Here is a 17984-nt window from a genome sequence, read left to right on the forward strand (position 1 = left end):
AAACAAAAAAAACAAAACAAAACAAAACAAAAAAAGAACTAAAAGTAAAATCTTCCCAGGCAGGCTGGTCTGGGCTGACAACTCTGGGACCTTCTTGGAATAGGGTTGGGGGACAGGCAGACTCCCTCTCTTTGTCTGAAGGCACAGAAGCCCACAGCCACACTGACACCCTCTGGCATGGAAACAGGCTAGCTCCACAAACGAACCTCATTAAGCCCCAAGCCATCAAATCATACCAGCTCCTGGACTATGCAGCTACATATGCCTCCAAATTTCATAGTTGTCAATTCAGTAAGATCACAGCAAATCTGAAGGAAATGTTGCATAGAAGACCACCAACCTCAATGAGCCTAAACAATAATACAGAAGACTCAACTAACACCATTCAGCCCAGTAAATTCTCTGACATAGCCTTTAGTAACACATTTGTGAGATTATAACAATTATCACAAATTGGCTCGAATTAATAAGTTTTGATAATTCCACTTGCCTTTGTGTTATAACAAACAAAAGTCAATTTGTTCTCACCAAGGTGGTAGAGAGCTGGGGACAATAATGGAGGAAAAGTGGGGCTGGTGTTGGAACATTTAATGCCTGGAACTGTTGGGGACTGACTTGTTTGAGGCCATTTTGCTGTTCTTTCTGCCATATTCCAGCTTTTCACCTTAAAGCTATTTTGCAGTCTTGCTGTAAGTTTTTGAGCTATAGAGAAAGGAATGTGCAACTGTAGATATAATTAACTCTAGCCCGGAGGAGAGCAACACTGTCCGGTACCGTTATCAGAAACTAGGCCTCACTCCTTAAGACCACATTTCGGAGTGAACTAGGCTATTATCAATAAGTGTATGCTACATTGTCTGTTCAAGATCACTGAGGCAGGCACATCTTGCACCACCTGATAATCAAGCAATTAAAAATGCAGCTTGAAGGACACTAGAGGTTTCCATAGAAACAGCACGTTCAGCATAACTTGAAGGTCACCTAGACCCACTGCCCACTTCCTTATTTAGAGAATGCCTAAGTTTCTTTGTTCCTTGAAACCTGAAATATATCCTTGCCTTGTATGGGCCTTCGCGCCAAAAGTATGACTGACATCACCTTTGTACTGCCCCCTTCTCCTTCACTATATAAGAAGGAACTGTAGCCAATAAAGGTGCCCTTGAACAGTGAGACGCTGCCTTGGGTCTTTATTATTAACCTCTTTCAGATTTTTTACAGGTGTGGTTGCTCTTCTACTCAGCAAAATAGGAGTGCGGTTGTCTGAGAAGCCTTTCCAGCTAATTCCTGCTGGCCGGGTCCCCCCTGGGGGGGCTTCAGGACACCGCATTTTGGCGCCCAACGCTGGGCTCGAAGACCACCGCCACACTCCGAACGACTACGGGTCGGCGAGTCTGGAGCTGTTTCGTAAATCGCAGGATATACCCCATCCGGGTAGGCGTTGAAACGAGTTAGCCTTAATCAAATATTTAAACTGCAGTTTTTTCAGTCGTTCTGATCACCGCCCCTGATTGGCTCTTGGGGCTTCGCCCGTTGGCTTCACTTCCATGGGTGTTTTCATTGAGTACTGAACTTAAATTCATTATTGATATTCAGTCTGAGTTGAAAGCCAGACATGTAGAGGTTACCAAAAAAGAATATTTGTAATTTTCTTATGTTTATTCATAATGTATGTCATTGGTTTATTATTACCTGTCCAGAAATTGTTGCGTCCACTTGGGACAAAGTAGGACATGAAATGAGTGATTATTTTGTAAATAATGATGATTCACAGAAGGAAAAAATTATGTTCCAATATTGGAGCCTGTTAAGAGATATCATTGTAACTAAAAATGCCGGAACCGCCAAAGACATCATCCATGCCGTTGAATCTCATGTACAACAAGTCTCCCGTGAGTGTTCCAGGACTCCCTCTCGTTCTAATTCTGTCTCTCATCTCCCTTCTCCCTCTGAGAATACTTCCCCTTGTCCTCCCTCCACCACTGATTCTTCTACCTTTGTCTCCAAAGTAACTAATGCTCTTAAAGATCTCTCTAATGCTTCTCATTTATATCCCTCCCTTACTTCTGTCCATACTTCTGCTCTATGCACCCAGACCCCTACAGAAGAGGCCGCTGCACCCTCTGTGCAAAATCCTAAACAGCCCTTCACTTCCCTAGCTTCAGCTCCGTCCCTGTTTCACCACCCTCCCCTCCTTAGCCAGCAATTGCAACAATACAAAGCCTTTAATTGGAAAAGCCTCAAAGAGCCATTTCAAGCCGTAACCTCCTATGGCCCCCAAGCCCCTTACACGCTCTCCTGCTTAGAATCTAAAAGCTGAACTCTTTGTCTCTTGGGAAGTTAACTTTTTTTTCCGCTGCAAAGCCCTTGCAGATAGGCAGGAATCCTGATCTCTAAGCTCTTATAGCTGGCCTCGCCTCTTTTCATACCTTAAAGGTACAGCACACACTTTCCAGGTCCCAGCTTGCCAACATGGCTCTTGCTGCCCTCCGTGCCTGGAAGTCGCTCCCCAAAGCCAGTATTCCAGCAGCTCCCCCACACCGGCAACAAACTGTTGCTGCTTTCTCCCTCCCCCCCCCCTTTTTCTGACTTGAGTTCCCAACTCACCACAATTACATCCATGGTCTCTCACCTCTCTAACAAACTTGATAATGCTCTTGGCTCAAAAACCAGCGCTACCTTTCCTGTCTTTCTCCCTAATGGAGAAAGTCTTCCCCCGCCTGCTCAGCAGCCTCCACCGCGGAGAACGCTCAGTCCCTAACCATGGCAGATTCCCTCCTCTCACCGCTCCCCCTCTTAAAGCTATAGATATGAAACTACTTGGCCAAATTGAAAATCTTAAACAAATCTTAAGCCTTCAAAAACAGGCTGCTTCTCTTAATTCACAAGTTTCTGCCCTTCAGGCTTTCCCCCGCCCTCCTAAATCTATAGCTGTCTGTCCTTTGCCCACTGAATTCCACGGCCAAGCCCCCCCTCTTGAGAACTCAAAGAGACAAACTAATGAAAGTGAGGCTAAGTGCCATAAAACAGAAACTGCTGCAGTGCCTACAAAAAATTCTAAGGGCACAGTAAGCAGGATAATTACAAAGTATCATCTGCTAAGCCATAAAACCTTGCGATATCTACACTTTGCTGTTAAAACTTCTGAGCCTAATGTACCCTTTACTTTGCTCAAACCAATCCTCAGCCTCCTTCAGCCTCTTTCCTGCCAGCCTTGGAGAACAGCCAGCTCAAGCCCTGACACTCCCACTTTAAGCCTTCCAATTCACCTTGAAATACCCAATCTTTGTTATTCAAAAAAAAATCTGAAAAGTAGCATCTCTTGCATATTCTCAAATCAATTAATAAAACCATGATTCTCATGGTGCTTTTGCAACCCAGACTCCCCTCTTCGGTTGCCACTCCCTCTAATTCCAATAAATTAGTAATTAATCTTAAAAGATTGCTTTTTTCTTCTCTATATCATTACACCCTGCTGACTGTAAATAATTTGCCTCTAGCCTTCCTGCTGTTAACTGTGCTGGCCCCTCCCCGAGTTATCAGTGAAAAACTCTGCTTCACCTTGTCAGCCCTACACTTCGTCAAATATGTGTTATTAATTTTAGTGCATTAAGTGGTATAAAGTAATTATTAAAACATTAAAAAGCAACAGAAAGATAAAGGCAATAAATTTTTTTTTCATGCCTCTCAGAAAATTTTAAAGCAAGGTCATAATTCTGTCACTTTACAGATAACAAAATATTGGTAAAAGAAAAACTTCTTTGTGTTTTAAAATCCAAACGAACACAAAAGTGTTAAAATTAAGTCTTATATTTCTATTAAAAGTTTTATTTTAATTTTTAAAGTATTTACAAAATTATGTGAAAAATAATGTGGTTAGCCTTTTTAAACAATATAGTTAATTTAATGCACAGTAAACACCTAAGTATGCTTTATAGTACCCTTAGTTTTAACTTTGTGCTACAGCAATGGTTGTTCTTTATTTCTGCATTAAAAAAAAAAAAAAAAAAAAAAAAAAAAAAAAACTATTATTTTAAGTGCATTCAAAATATCAGCACATTATACAAATCTGTATATTTGTGTCGCAGTAAAAAAATAATATTGATGAAAAATATATTATATATAATTTTATAAGTAATATATAAAAGTAACTAAACTTTATAAGCAAATTAACTAGTATTAAATATAATTTTAGTCTTAAGTTCTAGGTGTGTAAATGCATCAGATGTCTTTAACTATATTTTATAATAATCTAAGCATTTAGTTAATTTAGTATATAATATTTTTTACAAATTATTCACTTAAAGTCTTCATAGTAAAAACAGTTGTTTGTTTTTTAAAATCAGTTTTTTATACCTTTAATAATCATAGTTCATGCTATTGTGTTTAATCATAAAAATTTTAACACTTTATTGCAGCTGTCTTACTGTTCTACTGCAAAACCAATTTAAAGAAAACCTATTCATTTACAGCAAATGATTTCATACTTCAGAGTGAAGACTCCTTCTACAGTGCTCATTAACCATTTTACTTAATGTTTTAAACTTCAAATTAAAATTGTTTTAAAAATGTTTTGTGTTAAATCTAAACCTTAAAATTTATTTTCAGCAAAGTTCCACTCCATCTACATTAAGTACTTCTCAAAACTAAAAAAGTTTTTCTACAAAATTTTTTTTCTTCTCACAAACATGCTAGCTAAATATTTAAAAGCGCTTGTCAATTTTTTTATAAATAAGTCTTAAATCAATCCTTTTGTCTGTTTATGTGTCTGTTGTGATGAATGAAAGTGGCCACAAGTGTAAAATGTTGTGTTTAGTGTTGTTTTGTTTTGTCTGTTTATTTGTTATCTCTACATTTTATAATAATACAATTTTTAAAGCCTTATCCATTTTTTAAATTTCAATTAATTTTTTCAACCTGGTTCAGTCTGGTCAGTTCACAAACTGGCATCTTACAACTAAAAATCATGTGTTAAAAATTATGTATTAAGCTAGCTTTGTCCTTCTAAGAACATGGCGGAGGGTGTGGAGAATGGCAAACCCCAGATTTCTCAATGGCCATCGGGGATAACTTTTCCCTGGAGAATTTCTGGACTTTGCAGTCACCTGGCTTTCCTGCTATGTGTAAGTTCAAGCCTATAGAATATGTATTTATGGCTAAAAAATAGCATCCAGCTTTAACATAATAACTAGAAGTTTAAGAAAAATCCTTTATATTCAGTTTAAAAAAATTTTTTTTAATTAGCAATTGTTAATTATAAATTTTCTTTTATGCCAAAGTCTAACAGAGGTCAAATAGCATTCCCGTGGTATTCAAAAATAACTAGTGTAATGTAAATTGCTAATGTTTTCTGCAAATTCTTAATTTTTATATGAAGTAACCATTTTGCCTTCTGCCAAGCTGTTTTCTTATAAACCTCCTGCTAGACGCCATTCCTGCAAACCTGTTTCTAACTGACTCCACCTTTGACAATGCTGAATTAGACACTCTGCCTAGCTGCCTTGGATGCCCACCGATGCCACCAACAACCTCCATCCTCTCTACCTCCATCCCTTGGCCGGTCTTGCAAGTCGACCTTTGTGCCCTAGCCATGGGTGCAAGCCTATACTGGGGCACCTCCAATTTCCGCCTGCCTCAACCTCGTGCTGTTGACCCCGATGACTATTACTCCCCTGCTAGCGGTGGCTGCAACTCTGTTATTCGCCGTGATGTACTACGCCACCCCTTCACCACCTTCTACGTCTGCCCTGGTCACCACCGGCCCCGTTCCAGCGACTATAAGTGTGGCGCTCATAACCAACACTTTTGCGCCTCCTGGGGCTGTGAAACCACCGGAACTGCTTATTGGAAACCCTCTTCCTCCTGGGACTTCATCACCGTTTCACGCCCCCCAACTCCTCCTTTTCTGAACTGTGATGCATCCTCTGCTACCCGTGGTTGGTGTAACCCCCTCATCATCGAATTTACTGCTGCTGGACGTCAGCATCACTGGACTCAACCCGTACAATGGGGACTCAGACTTTACGTTAGGTGTACCGACCCTGGACTTCTTTTTTCCCTCCGTTTACTTAAACAGTTGCCGAATTCTCACCCCCTCGCCGTTGGTCCTAACACCTTTCTTCATCCTCATTCAGGTCCATCACACATGCCTTCTCCTCCTTATCCTCTTCCATCTGCCTCTCCTTCTCTCAGACAGCTCACTATGCCTTCAGGTCCTTCTCCGTCCTCTCAGGTTATTCTCAATCTTATGAATGCTTCTGCTCTTGCCCTTACAGATCCTGCCTATGAAAGATGTTGGCTTTGCTTTTCTCCTCAACCTCCTTTCTATGAAGGTGTTGCAGTGTTTGGCAACCTTTCCTCTACCTTCAACCCCTCTGACCTCCGTTGGAACACACAACCTCAACATGGCATTACAGTCAGTCAAGTCGTAGGCTCTGGCCTCTGCATTAAGCCTAACGACTCCCTGCTTCCTAGCCAATTACTTGACGTGTGCAACGAAACTATTGACATCTACAATTCTTCCTCCTCACAACCCTATCTGTTAGCCCCCAATGGTACTTATTTTGCCTGTGCTTCTGGCCTTACTCCTTTCATCATTTGTTCCTCTTTTCTCCTTTCACATGATTACTGTATTCTCGTTATTCTCATTCCAAAAATCACCATTTCCCTCTCCTGCCGCCTCACCCTATTCCTATTCTTCTCAATCCCTTTCTCGACAATGCCGTGAGCCCTTCACCTCCATTACACTTGCAGTGCTCCTTGCTGTTGGCGCTACTGGCGCTGGCACTGGTATCTACTCTCTTGTATCCTCTCAATCCAATTTCCGCACTCTTACTCAAGCAGTGGAACAAGACATTAATGAAATCAAAACTAGTCTGCAATTTCTCACAGATACTATTAGTTCCCTTGCTGATGTTGTTCTCCAAAATCGTCGTGCTCTATATTTTGCCCTTATGTAAGAGGGGGGAGTCTGTGTAGCCCTTAAGGAACAATGTTGTATTTTCAAAGATAAACCTGGATTAGTTAGGAATAGCGTTCAACACATTGGTGACGGTATAAAAGATTTTGAAAAACATTTCGATGAAGAACAAGGCTGGTACCAGGGCTGGTTTTTCTCTTCTCCTTGGCTTCACACTATCTTGTCCACTATTTTGGGCCCACTCATTAGCCTCATGCTGCTCCTTTCTCTTAGCCCATGGATTTTCCGCAAAATCACTGCCTTTATTAAGAACCAGGTAGATGAACAGGCAAAAACCTCTATTCAGGTTAACTACCAGCATCTAACCCCGCGTGACTCCTGTGAAAACTTGGCTTTAGTCACCAAGCCGCCTTTCCAGCCACTAAGTTTCCAGGAGATAGAGCGCATAGCTAACAAGCGGAGCTCGCTCCGGCACTTGTGCTCTTGGCTGTGGAGACACCTACGACGGGATTAGCAAGGTCCCAGTTAGGGCACGGCCCAAAAAGGCTACAGCGCATAATTCGGATCCCTGTGCACACCCACGGCGTTTGTAGCCACCTTTTAATTGCGGCTTTGGCCGTGTCCGACCTGGTCAAACCTTGTATGCCTAAGACACGGTTCTTCCACCCGCTCACGACTTTCCTTCTTTTATTAGAAGAGAAAGGGGGAGATGTTGGGGACTGACTTGTTTGAGGCCATTTTGCTGTTCTTTCTGCCATATTCCAGCTTTTCACCTTAAAGCTATTTTGCAGTCTTGCTGTAAGTTTTTGAGCTATAGAGAAAGGAATGTGCAACTGTAGATATAATTAACTCTAGCCCGGAGGAGAGCAACACTGTCCGGTACCGTTATCAGAAACTAGGCCTCACTCCTTAAGACCACATTTCGGAGTGAACTAGGCTATTATCAATAAGTGTATGCTACATTGTCTGTTCAAGATCACTGAGGCAGGCACATCTTGCACCACCTGATAATCAAGCAATTAAAAATGCAGCTTGAAGGACACTAGAGGTTTCCATAGAAACAGCACGTTCAGCATAACTTGAAGGTCACCTAGACCCACTGCCCACTTCCTTATTTAGAGAATGCCTAAGTTTCTTTGTTCCTTGAAACCTGAAATATATCCTTGCCTTGTATGGGCCTTCGCGCCAAAAGTATGACTGACATCACCTTTGTACTGCCCCCTTCTCCTTCACTATATAAGAAGGAACTGTAGCCAATAAAGGTGCCCTTGAACAGTGAGACGCTGCCTTGGGTCTTTATTATTAACCTCTTTCAGATTTTTTACAGGTGTGGTTGCTCTTCTACTCAGCAAAATAGGAGTGCGGTTGTCTGAGAAGCCTTTCCAGCTAATTCCTGCTGGCCGGGTCCCCCCTGGGGGGGCTTCAGGACACCGCATGGAACAACTATTATGAACAACTTAGTAAACCAGTGTTATAATAATTAAATCAAACAAAGAAACACAGCTCAAGGTCTGGAGATAGACTCCTCCATTGGGTTCATTCTACAGCATTGGTCAACCTACAGAGCACCCATATAGTACTAGTGGCCCCAGGACTGCTATGAAGTCTCTCCCAAAAAACAAAATCAAACAACACAGAAAATACAGGTCAGGGGCCGGAGCAGTGGCGCAAGCTGTAGGGTGTTTGCCTTGCATGCGGTAAGGGGTTCGATTTCCCGGCACCCATATGGTCCCCCAGGGCTGGGAACGATTTCTAAGCACATAGCCAGGAGTAACCCCTGAGCATCACCAGATGTGGCCCAAAAAGCCAAAAAGAAAAAAAGAAAAAAGAAAAAAGAAAAAGAAATACATGCCAAATGTAAGAGCTATAATAACTGCATGAAACTCTTAGTAAGCATTGAGTGGGACAGAACTTGCTATTATTATTCAGTTCCAGGTCACTTAAACTCTTAAAGTATCTCTTAGTCACCATCTCCAGATGGGTACAGATTCTTTGAATTCTACGTGGAACCATGTTTGAAGAGATGAGGTGAAGGAGTTTGGGTCATAATCAAACGTGCTCAGGGATAATTCCCGGCTTTGTGCTCTATAGTTAGACTTAAACTTAACCCCAGCTACCACAGCACCATTTTGGGACATACTGGGATAAGCTTTCTTGTCCCAATGTAAAAATATGAAATAACTGCATAGAATATAGTACTTAATGCCAGAGTTTAATTCTTTCACTTAACTTTTAAATTCACTAACTTTCATAGTGCCAAGTGCTTTACCACTACACTACATCCCAAGCCACAGTTTAATTCTTAAATAGGGGGAAATGCTTAAAAACAATTGAGGAGGGGCCGGGAAGGTGGCGCTAGAGGGAAGGTGTCTGCCTTGCAAGTGCTAGCGTAGGACGGACCGCGGTTCGATCCCCCGGTGTCCCATATGGTCCCCCCAAGCCAGGAGCGACTTCTGAGCGCATAGCCAGGAGTAGCCCCTGAGCATCAAACGGGTGTGGCCCAAAAACAAAAAAAAACAAAAAACAAAAAAAAACAAGCTTGCACCCAACCTGAGTCCTAGTTCTAGTACCACAAGGTCCCATTTAATTCTTAAATAGGGGGAAATGCTTAAAAACAATTGAGGAGACAGGAGATAATAGCTTGCACCCAACCTGAGTCCTAGTTCTGGTACCACAAGGTCCCAAATGCAAGGTACTGCCCTGGAGATGGCCAGCACCCTAGCAGAGGTATGCCTTGCATAAGCCCTTGCACTGAATCTCTGGCCCAATTGGCCAAGAATCACAGGTGGGGCCACAGACCTGCTGAGTACCACCTAGGGGCTCCCAAAAATATAAAAATGATAAACAATCAATCAAAAAATAATAATCCTAACAAGTTTGAGTATAAGAAACACTTTCAGGGGCTGGAGCGATACCACAGGGATAGGGCATTTGCCTTTCATGTGGCCGACCCAGGACGGACCCAGGTTTGATCCCCATGTGGTCCCACAATCCTGCCACAGGCAATTTCTGAGCACAGAGCCAGGAGTAACCCCTGAGCGCCACCGGGTGTGACCCAAAAATCAAAAATAAATAAATAAATAATTTTAGACTTTAATACAACCCACAATGTAAACTGATTGGAAAGGTAAGAAAATCCTCTTAAAAACTTTTTTTTTTTTTTTTGGTTTTGGGGGCAACCCTGTGACGCTCAGGGGTTACTCCTGACTATACACTCAGAAATTGCTCCTGACTCAGGCAGACCATATGAGATGCCGGGGATCCAACCCAGGTCCGTCCTGGGTTGGTCACATGCAAAACAAACGCCCTACCACTATGCTATCGCTCTGGCCCCATAAAACTCATTTTTAAAAGAAATCGACCCTGGGGGTCCAGAGAGATAGTACAGAGAGTAGGGGCACTTGCCTTGCAAGCAGACCTGGGCCCTATTCCCTGAACCCTGATCCCTGAACGTAGAACCAGAAGTAAGCCCTGAGCAGAGGTAGATATAACCTTCCAACTCAAAATAATAATGACAATAAATAAAATAAAATGAAATAAAATAAATCTACCCTGGTGCTAAAGATTTATGGGACTGGGTTTAACCTCCAGCATTAAAGATTACATGATTCATGATTAAAGATATCAACCCCCTAAAGGTGTTTTCTAAAGGTCATTCTAGTAGCAGGACAGTAAGGGCAAGGCCTTGAAGCAGTCTTGAGCATTTCAGAAGTTTGTGGTTTTTAACTGTCTCCTGCCAGTCCGGATGAGTCGGTTAGGGGCCACCTGATGAACATAGAGTCAAGCCCAGCAGGCATGTGCTGCCAAGAGACCGATGCAGCCAAACTCTCCTTGCTAGGCATTGCTCCTCCCTTCCGGAACCCTGACCAAACCCCCTGAGTGGCAGTCTCCAACTGGCTTAACTCAGGATTCAGAAAGAACAGGCAAATAACTTCCTATTCCTCTATTCATACCAAATGGATATAATGTATGGTATTCCAGTCTCTGGTACCTCTGCTGGGATATCAGTGAAAACCTGCTTATATTTTTTTCTCCAAGCTCCTCTGCAAAGCACTCAGCCTGCTAGAGGCTCAATGTAGGCCAGGCGTGCAGTTAACTGTTCCTCCACTTGAACAAAGGAAAAGGGGAGTGTCAGAGATGTAAACTCCCAGGCAGGGAGCATTTCTCACAGAAGCTGAAAATCCACTGTCCATATCCAAGGATGCAGGAAGGATTGGATCCAGGCAGGCATGACAAAAAGCCCCTAAACAAAGAGCATAACCAGAGTTGGCCAAATCCTGACAGCTGGAATGTGGAAGAAGAGGAAAGGGGAGCGGGCAAGAGGGGAGCATAAGTGAGCACAATCACTCAGCTGCCACTCAATCTCCCTGCTCCTTGAGCTGCCGACAAGTCACCACTACCCATCACCCTGGACAGGACCCTTCTCAGTACCTCTCAGCTGCAGAGGCAACCTTGGGGCAAGTCAGGTCTGGATTCTCTGAATCCTTTCTAGGTCTGGTATCTAGTCACATTCCTTTACTCCTCTGGAGTGAAGTTATCAGACAGCCAACTCAACCAGTATTTCATCAAGGGAGAGGAAAGATAGAGCACATGCTTCTAATGAGAGAGGGAGCCCTGTCTTCCAAACACCACAGGGAGCAATGCCTGAGCACCACAGCCAGTGGGAGCAGTCCCTGGGCACTGCTAGGTGTGTCACCAAAACCAAAAACCAGAACAGAAAAATATATATTAATAAGAATACTTTGATAGACACAAGGACACAGGAGACAGTGTCTGTACTGTGTAGTGCACTGTCCAGGATACACATTCAAAGCTCTGATGACAAGCAGGCACAAAGAGCAGACTTGCTCCCAGCAATGCTCTTTATTTCCTTTTCCACAAAAAGGGTTGCTGCAGGTTACAAGTCATGCAAAGAATCAAGTCGCCCAGGGTGTCCGCAGTCAGAATACATCCACCCAACCTCCGCACCGCATCAGCTTCCCAGTGGGACTAACCAGAAGTATAGTTTTGGGGAAGGGGCACACCCAGCAATTCTCAGGACTTACTTCTGACTCAGTGCACAAAGATCACTCCTGGTGATCTCAGGGGACTCTATGGGGTGCTGAGGATCGGATCCAGGTCAGCCATAGGCAAGTGTAAGGCAAGCCCTCCCAGCTGTACTCTGATCCCTCAGCAGAAGTTCTAGCTCCCACCTATACTCCCCAGACCAAAGGTTGCCAGAACTCCCCCCAACAAAGGTTTTTAAGCTGGTTGGCTGGATCCTACTCCCTGAGGGGCACATGGGCCAATGAGGAGGTCAGCTGTCGCTTTCTTCAATGCCTCCCCTCCACTCTACTGTAGGTTCTCTCCATAAACTCTCAACTTCTTCCCTTGGTGTTGAGAGCCTCTCCCAATCCACCACCCTTCTCTCCCGACCATTTCTGTAGCCTCGGCTCCTTTAGCTACACACAGCAGAACTCAGGGCTTACTCCTGGCTCTGTGCTCAGAAGACCAGATGGGATGCCAGGAACTGAACTCAGGTCAGCTATGAGCAAGGCAAGCACCTTACCCGCTATACTATCTCACTGGACTGAGGGAGGGAAATCTTTCAGAGCTCTCCTCTCTAGGGTTGGTAGAAAAGTGCAACACTTAGTCAAAATAGGAGTCTTCTGCCATTAAACCATAAACTTGGGAAACCCCAGTTTGTGTGCAAAACTATTAGTCCTTCCAGTTTTGCTGGCCTCGAATTCCTGGAAAGCCCCAAATGCTTAATCAACAGGTTCTGCTTGCTCCAGTGCCTTTCACTGGCCTCTTGGAGCTCAGGTCCCCTAAGCAGGTCCACAGCATATGGAGAAGTCGCCTGTGGAGCAAGGCCAACTCTCAAGGCTCAGAGCATTCCATTCTCAGCAGAAAGAACTTAACAAGGTTGGAGAGATAGTGCAGAGGAGAGCTCTTGCTTTGCACGTGGTCAGGGTTCAATTCCAGGCATTCTATATGGGACCTATATACTATTTATTAGAAATAATGCCTGAGTGCAGAGCCAGGAGTTACCACTGAGCATCACCGGGTGTCAGCCAAAACCCCCATAACATATCTAGATGCTTAAAAGTAATCTTTACCCAGCAAGACGAGTGTCCACTATCTCTGCTCCCACACACTCGGGCCAAGAGCTCCTGGCTGAAGGTTCCAAGCTGCCCCCTTCCAGGACTTCAACTTCAGCTATCCAACAAGACAACCAGCAAACCAAAAGAGCACTTGGCAGGAGAGCTACCACCTGCCCACTGCACCCAGGCCCAAACTCACCCCAGGGACAGCAGGTCTGAGGACGCATTACACACACACATGCACGCACAACTGATCCCGACAACACACACAGATATCCAACACACACACATCATGCACATTACACACCAATACACACAACACACACACACACACACACACACACACACACACACACGAGACACCAGGAGCAAAGTCAGCAGGAACATGCAGAGCTGCAGATCGGACCGGTCAGGGCAGGAAAGCCACAGATCAGGAGGTGTCCCCCCCAAAACCCCCAAAAGGCCCTGACCCGTCCAACCTGGGCAGCTGCTGGCCCAGGAGGGAGAAAACCTCCAACCCCCTTCCTTCCCTCTCCTTCCCGGGTCTGGGCCGCAGCAGTCCCGAGGGAAAGGTGGAAACGCGAGCAGGCTGCAGAGAAGCGCTTACTGGAAAGGTGACACATAGTTAGTTCCACTCCCAGGCTTTTGCCCCGAGCTGAGCTGCTGCGACACCTCCCGGCTCCTCCGCTTGGACCTCAGCGCCCACTTAGCCCAGCGCGACGACTCTGCAGCACCACCCACCCGCCAGCCTTATTCCGCCGCTGGGCGGGGCCTCCTCTCGGTCAAACCAATCATAGGCCGCTCTTTCCATGAGTGACATGCACATCGAGCAATCGCTGAGTCCATCGTGCTAGGTGGGCGGGGCGGCTGAGCACAGGCCCGCGCGGTGCTTCCTAGTCCAGCCGTACCGTCCCGGGGACACCTACTGCGCAAGCGCAGAACCCGAGGGGCGTGGCCAAGAGCAGATCTAGCACTAGGGGTGGGATGCAAAGATGCTGCTGAGCTGCCTGGACCAGTTAGGCGAGACCCAGGCGCCCCCGAGGGGCGATTGGTTCAATCCCCTCAGCAACTCCGTTTTGGAAAACCGGGGTGCCCGGTGCTAGAGACACAGCACTTAGCCCTTGCAAGATGTGCAAGTTAAAGGTCCCCCTAAGGGCCTGAGAGATAGCATGGAGGTAGGGCATTTGCTTGCATGCAGAAGGACGGTGGTTCGAATCCCGGCATCACATATGGTCCCCAGAGCCTGCCAAGAGCGATTTTTGAGCGTAGAGCCAAGAAGAACCCCTGAGCGCTGCTGGGTGTGACCCCAAAACCAAATTAAAAAAAGGTCCCCCTAGATTCTACCTTCATGTTCATGGATGCCCTGTAATCTACCTCCACCCCCTTTTGTTTTTAATTTTTGGGCCACACCCAATGACAGCTCAGGGTTTTCTCCTGGCTATGCGCTTAAAAATCGCTCCTGGCTTGGGGGACCATATGGGACACCAGGGAATCGAACCCAGATCTATTCTGGGCAGCCACGTGCAAGGCAAAATGCCCTACCACTGCGCCATCGCTCCTCCTAGCTGAGGTCTCTTTTCTTTTTTTTTCGAGGGGTGCACACCCGGTGATGCTCAGGGGTTCCTCCTGGCTCTGCGCTCAGAAATCGCTCCTGGATTGGGGGGACCATATGGGACGCCTGGGAATCGAACCCAGGTCTGTCCTAGGCTAGCGCGGGCAAGGCAGACGCTACCTCCATCCCCTTTTACCTGGAATTCAGTTTCCCCATTCACAACTAACGGGGAATCTGGTTCTGCCCAGTGCTAGTACCAGCCTTGCACTAACTAGACTGCCAAGGAGGGAGAGTTAAAGCACCTACACGTGACTGCCCAGCATGCCCCCTCCCCCCGCCTCTCCCTCCTAGTCCAGAGGATGGAAGCGCCCAGCTAGGACAGGCGGGGGCGTGTGGATCCGAAGAAACACGGCCAAGCTGCTCCCCCAGACAGGCCCCTAAGGCAGAGCGCACGGCTCAGTAGCCGGCCAGCCCAGGCCAGAGCTCTGGAGGAAAGTGGGGGAAAGAAACTTGGCCAATGCAGCAGCGTTACCACCGCAAGTGGGTGACCTTGGACGTATGTCACGGGACTGGATGGATGACAGGACCAGGGACAACTAATCCAGTTTCTCCTCCTTACCGGGTCTAACCATCGCGGGCCCAGATCTTCGAGCCAGATTCAGCATCGACCATGCCACCAGCCCTGCAGCCAAGCTGCAAGCCTAGGAGCCACCAGCCCTGCAGCCCTGCAGCCAAGCTGAAGGCTTGACAGCTAAGAGGGGACCTGGGTTGGTGGGAACGTGCCCATGGCGAGACAAGAGTGCAAGGAGCTGCTGCACAGGCTCAATAAGACCACGGCGTGCTACCACCACCTGGTGCTGACCCTCGGGGGCTCGGCGGACACGCAGAACCTGCGGGAGCAGCTGCAGAAGACGCGCCATCGGGCGCAGGAGCTGGCGGCCATCGTCTGCGTCCGGCTCACCACCGCGCTTCGAGACCGGAGCCTAGACACCGAGGAACGCGTCGAGTTCGAGCGCCTCTGGGCGACTTTCTCCAGCTGCCTGGACCTCCTGGAAGCCGACATGCGACGCTCACTGGAGCTGGGCACCGGATTCCCATTGCATGCGCCGCGGGGACCCCTAGTGCGCACCGGCGTGGCGGGTGCCACCAGCGGCGTGGCAGCGCGTGTGCTGAGTGCCCGCAGTTTGTCGGACCATGCTGAGCAGGACTTCGAGGTGCACGACTTGCAGCAACTGGAGCGAGAGGTTTTGCAAGTGAGCGAGATGATGCAGAAGATGGAAATGAAGGTCAATGTGCCCCGTTGGACCGTGCAGGCCCAACAGCCTGCGGGCGCCGAGCTGCTGTCCAGTGCCAGCGCCGGAGCCTCCTCTGGGGGTGGCATGTCGGTAGGAGGGCGCAGGCGACCCTGCGACCTCAGCAAGGCCACGGCTGCGGGGGTTTTCAGCGCCGTACTGCTGGCCACGGTAGTGCTGGCCGTGTGCGTGGCGAAGCTGAGCTGACCGACGCCGCATTCTCCTCCTGGGAGACAAGAAAAAGACAACTGCCAGGACTTGGGACATGCTGGTAGTGGGGTCCAGCATGTATAAAAGGGGGACGACTCTTAAAAAGCACAGTTATGTCTTCTTCATACACGTGCGTCTCAAGCACCCATCTGCTTGGGCAGCTCAAGAACTCGGTTTTTTCCTCTTGCTGGCCCAGGGGGGTTCATTTTTCATGGGCCGCTTAAGCCTTTGAAGCTAACCTATGCAGGAGCTTTAGCCCCTATAAATAGAAAATGGTCCACGGTTACCCCAGATTTCATGGAGTTAATGGATTACCACGTGTGCTCGCTGGAGCGTGTTTACACTGAATGGAAGCCTGGTGCCCCACCACTCCCTTCTGCACCGACAGTTTGGAAAAGGTCACACAAATGAAAGGCTGTTGGTGAGGGGCTGCTTTCGAAAGGTGAGGGGGGGCTGGTTTCCGGAACAAGAAGCACAAAGCTGTCAGATGTAAGCGGTTTTTATTTACCTTAATCCTTTGGGGCCTAAGCTTAGAGAAATGGCAAATAACAGTTCAAGCGAGTGCTTTCTGGATGGCACAGTTTCCGTTCCTTGGCACAGTTTAGCCATTAGCAGCAAGAGAGTTTTAGAGTTAAGATATTGCATACCCTTAGCTACTCAGGAAATTAGGAAGATGGGTGACCTGCCCTGTGCTGGGACCCGGGCCCTTCTTCCTCCTATGGGAAAAGGCTCACTCCAGCTGGCCTGGGAGGTACACAAGCTTTGGGAAGGGCTATGTGCTATCTAAGCATGCACTTCTCTGATGGAGACTTTATTTTTGTCCCAGAATTAGACCAGAGTTTTTTTTTGATCCCCTTTAGGAGGGCTGGGCGAATCCTCTTTGGAACCCTTAATCCTGTCTATCCCCTGGAATATGTGTTCTGGCCTGTGGGAAAGCCAGCTTCAGAGATAGTGGCTCTGCTCTCTCTGGGCCCTACCATGCCCCCCTGCCACACACACACCTTGCCTGCAAGCTACATTGGTACCACTGGTACACTAAAGTTTTGAGCTAATAGTCTCTGAAGGCTAGAAGAGAGTCTCTTTCCTTTGGAATGTAATAAGCTTTTAAAAATAAAAATGATTTCCAGGAAAAATCACATGGCCACGTGGTGAACTGTTAGAGGTGATTTTGTATCTAGGCCATGTGGCATTGGTTTCAAGGACAGAATCAAAGGTGTGGTTTGTACTTACCAACTTAGGTTCACAATAGACAGCTACATCCATTTTAAAAAATGGATCTTCCTGAGGGCAGAGCACAGGTGTAGCCTTCAGGGGGTGCTAGGTGCCACCTCCTTCTTAGGGTCAATAAGGAAGGAAATACCCCAAACCCCCTGTGTCCCATCTGGAATGTGAGACATCATACCAAGCCCACTTCTGAAAACAGCTGTATTTAATTCTACAGGTTTTTTGCAATAAAACTTGAGACTAGTTTGGCTGAAAGCAGGCAAGGATTTCTTGTTTTCACTTTCAATCCAGCAGTGAGAGAGGGGCCAGAAGGAAGAAACATCCAGGGGACTCTGGGGTTGAAGGACAGGCAAGAGCAGTGAGCTGCTAAGGTGACACCAGTCCTGGGGCCAGAGAGATAGCACAGCAGTAGGGCGTTTGCCTTGCATGCAGACGACCCAGGATGAATCCTGGCATCCCATATGGTCCCTCGTGCCTACCAGGTGCAATTTCTGAGTGCATAGCCAGGAGTAACCCCTGGTATGGCCCAAAAACAACAACAACAACAACAAAAATCAGCAGATCTTAATCCAACTCAAAGTTTAATGAAAATAACCTACCTTACCCAGTCTAGGTGAGTGTGGGCAGAGGCTAGGCCACATTCTTTTGCACCAGTTCATACCCTCCTTCTGTCTACAATATGACAGGAATCTGACACCTCCCTCAGA

At 46.7% G+C, this 17984-nt stretch overlaps 2 protein-coding genes and 1 pseudogene across 2 annotated transcripts in view; 2 read left to right on the top strand and 1 right to left on the bottom strand.

Annotated features, from left to right (window-relative positions):
• ANKRD27 (ankyrin repeat domain 27) overlaps positions 1-13723 on the bottom strand; it is a 68046-nt gene extending 54323 nt beyond the window's left edge. Inside the window, exon 1 of the mRNA XM_049786989.1 lies at positions 13607-13723. The gene's annotated coding sequence lies outside the window, so the exon portion shown is untranslated. The remainder of the gene's footprint in view (positions 1-13606) is intronic.
• On the top strand, positions 3904-4059 carry LOC126029356 (uncharacterized; annotated as a pseudogene).
• Positions 13724-15336: 1613 nt separating the features above from the next.
• On the top strand, positions 15337-16050 carry RGS9BP (regulator of G protein signaling 9 binding protein). Its single transcript, XM_049786986.1, has one exon. It carries the CDS (start codon positions 15337-15339, stop codon positions 16048-16050), a length of 714 nt encoding a protein of 237 aa, XP_049642943.1.
• Positions 16051-17984: the final 1934 nt, after the last annotated feature.

The sequence above is a fragment of the Suncus etruscus genome, chromosome 14, assembly GCF_024139225.1.
Source record: "Suncus etruscus isolate mSunEtr1 chromosome 14, mSunEtr1.pri.cur, whole genome shotgun sequence".
Classification (NCBI taxonomy): Eukaryota; Metazoa; Chordata; class Mammalia; order Eulipotyphla; family Soricidae; genus Suncus; species Suncus etruscus.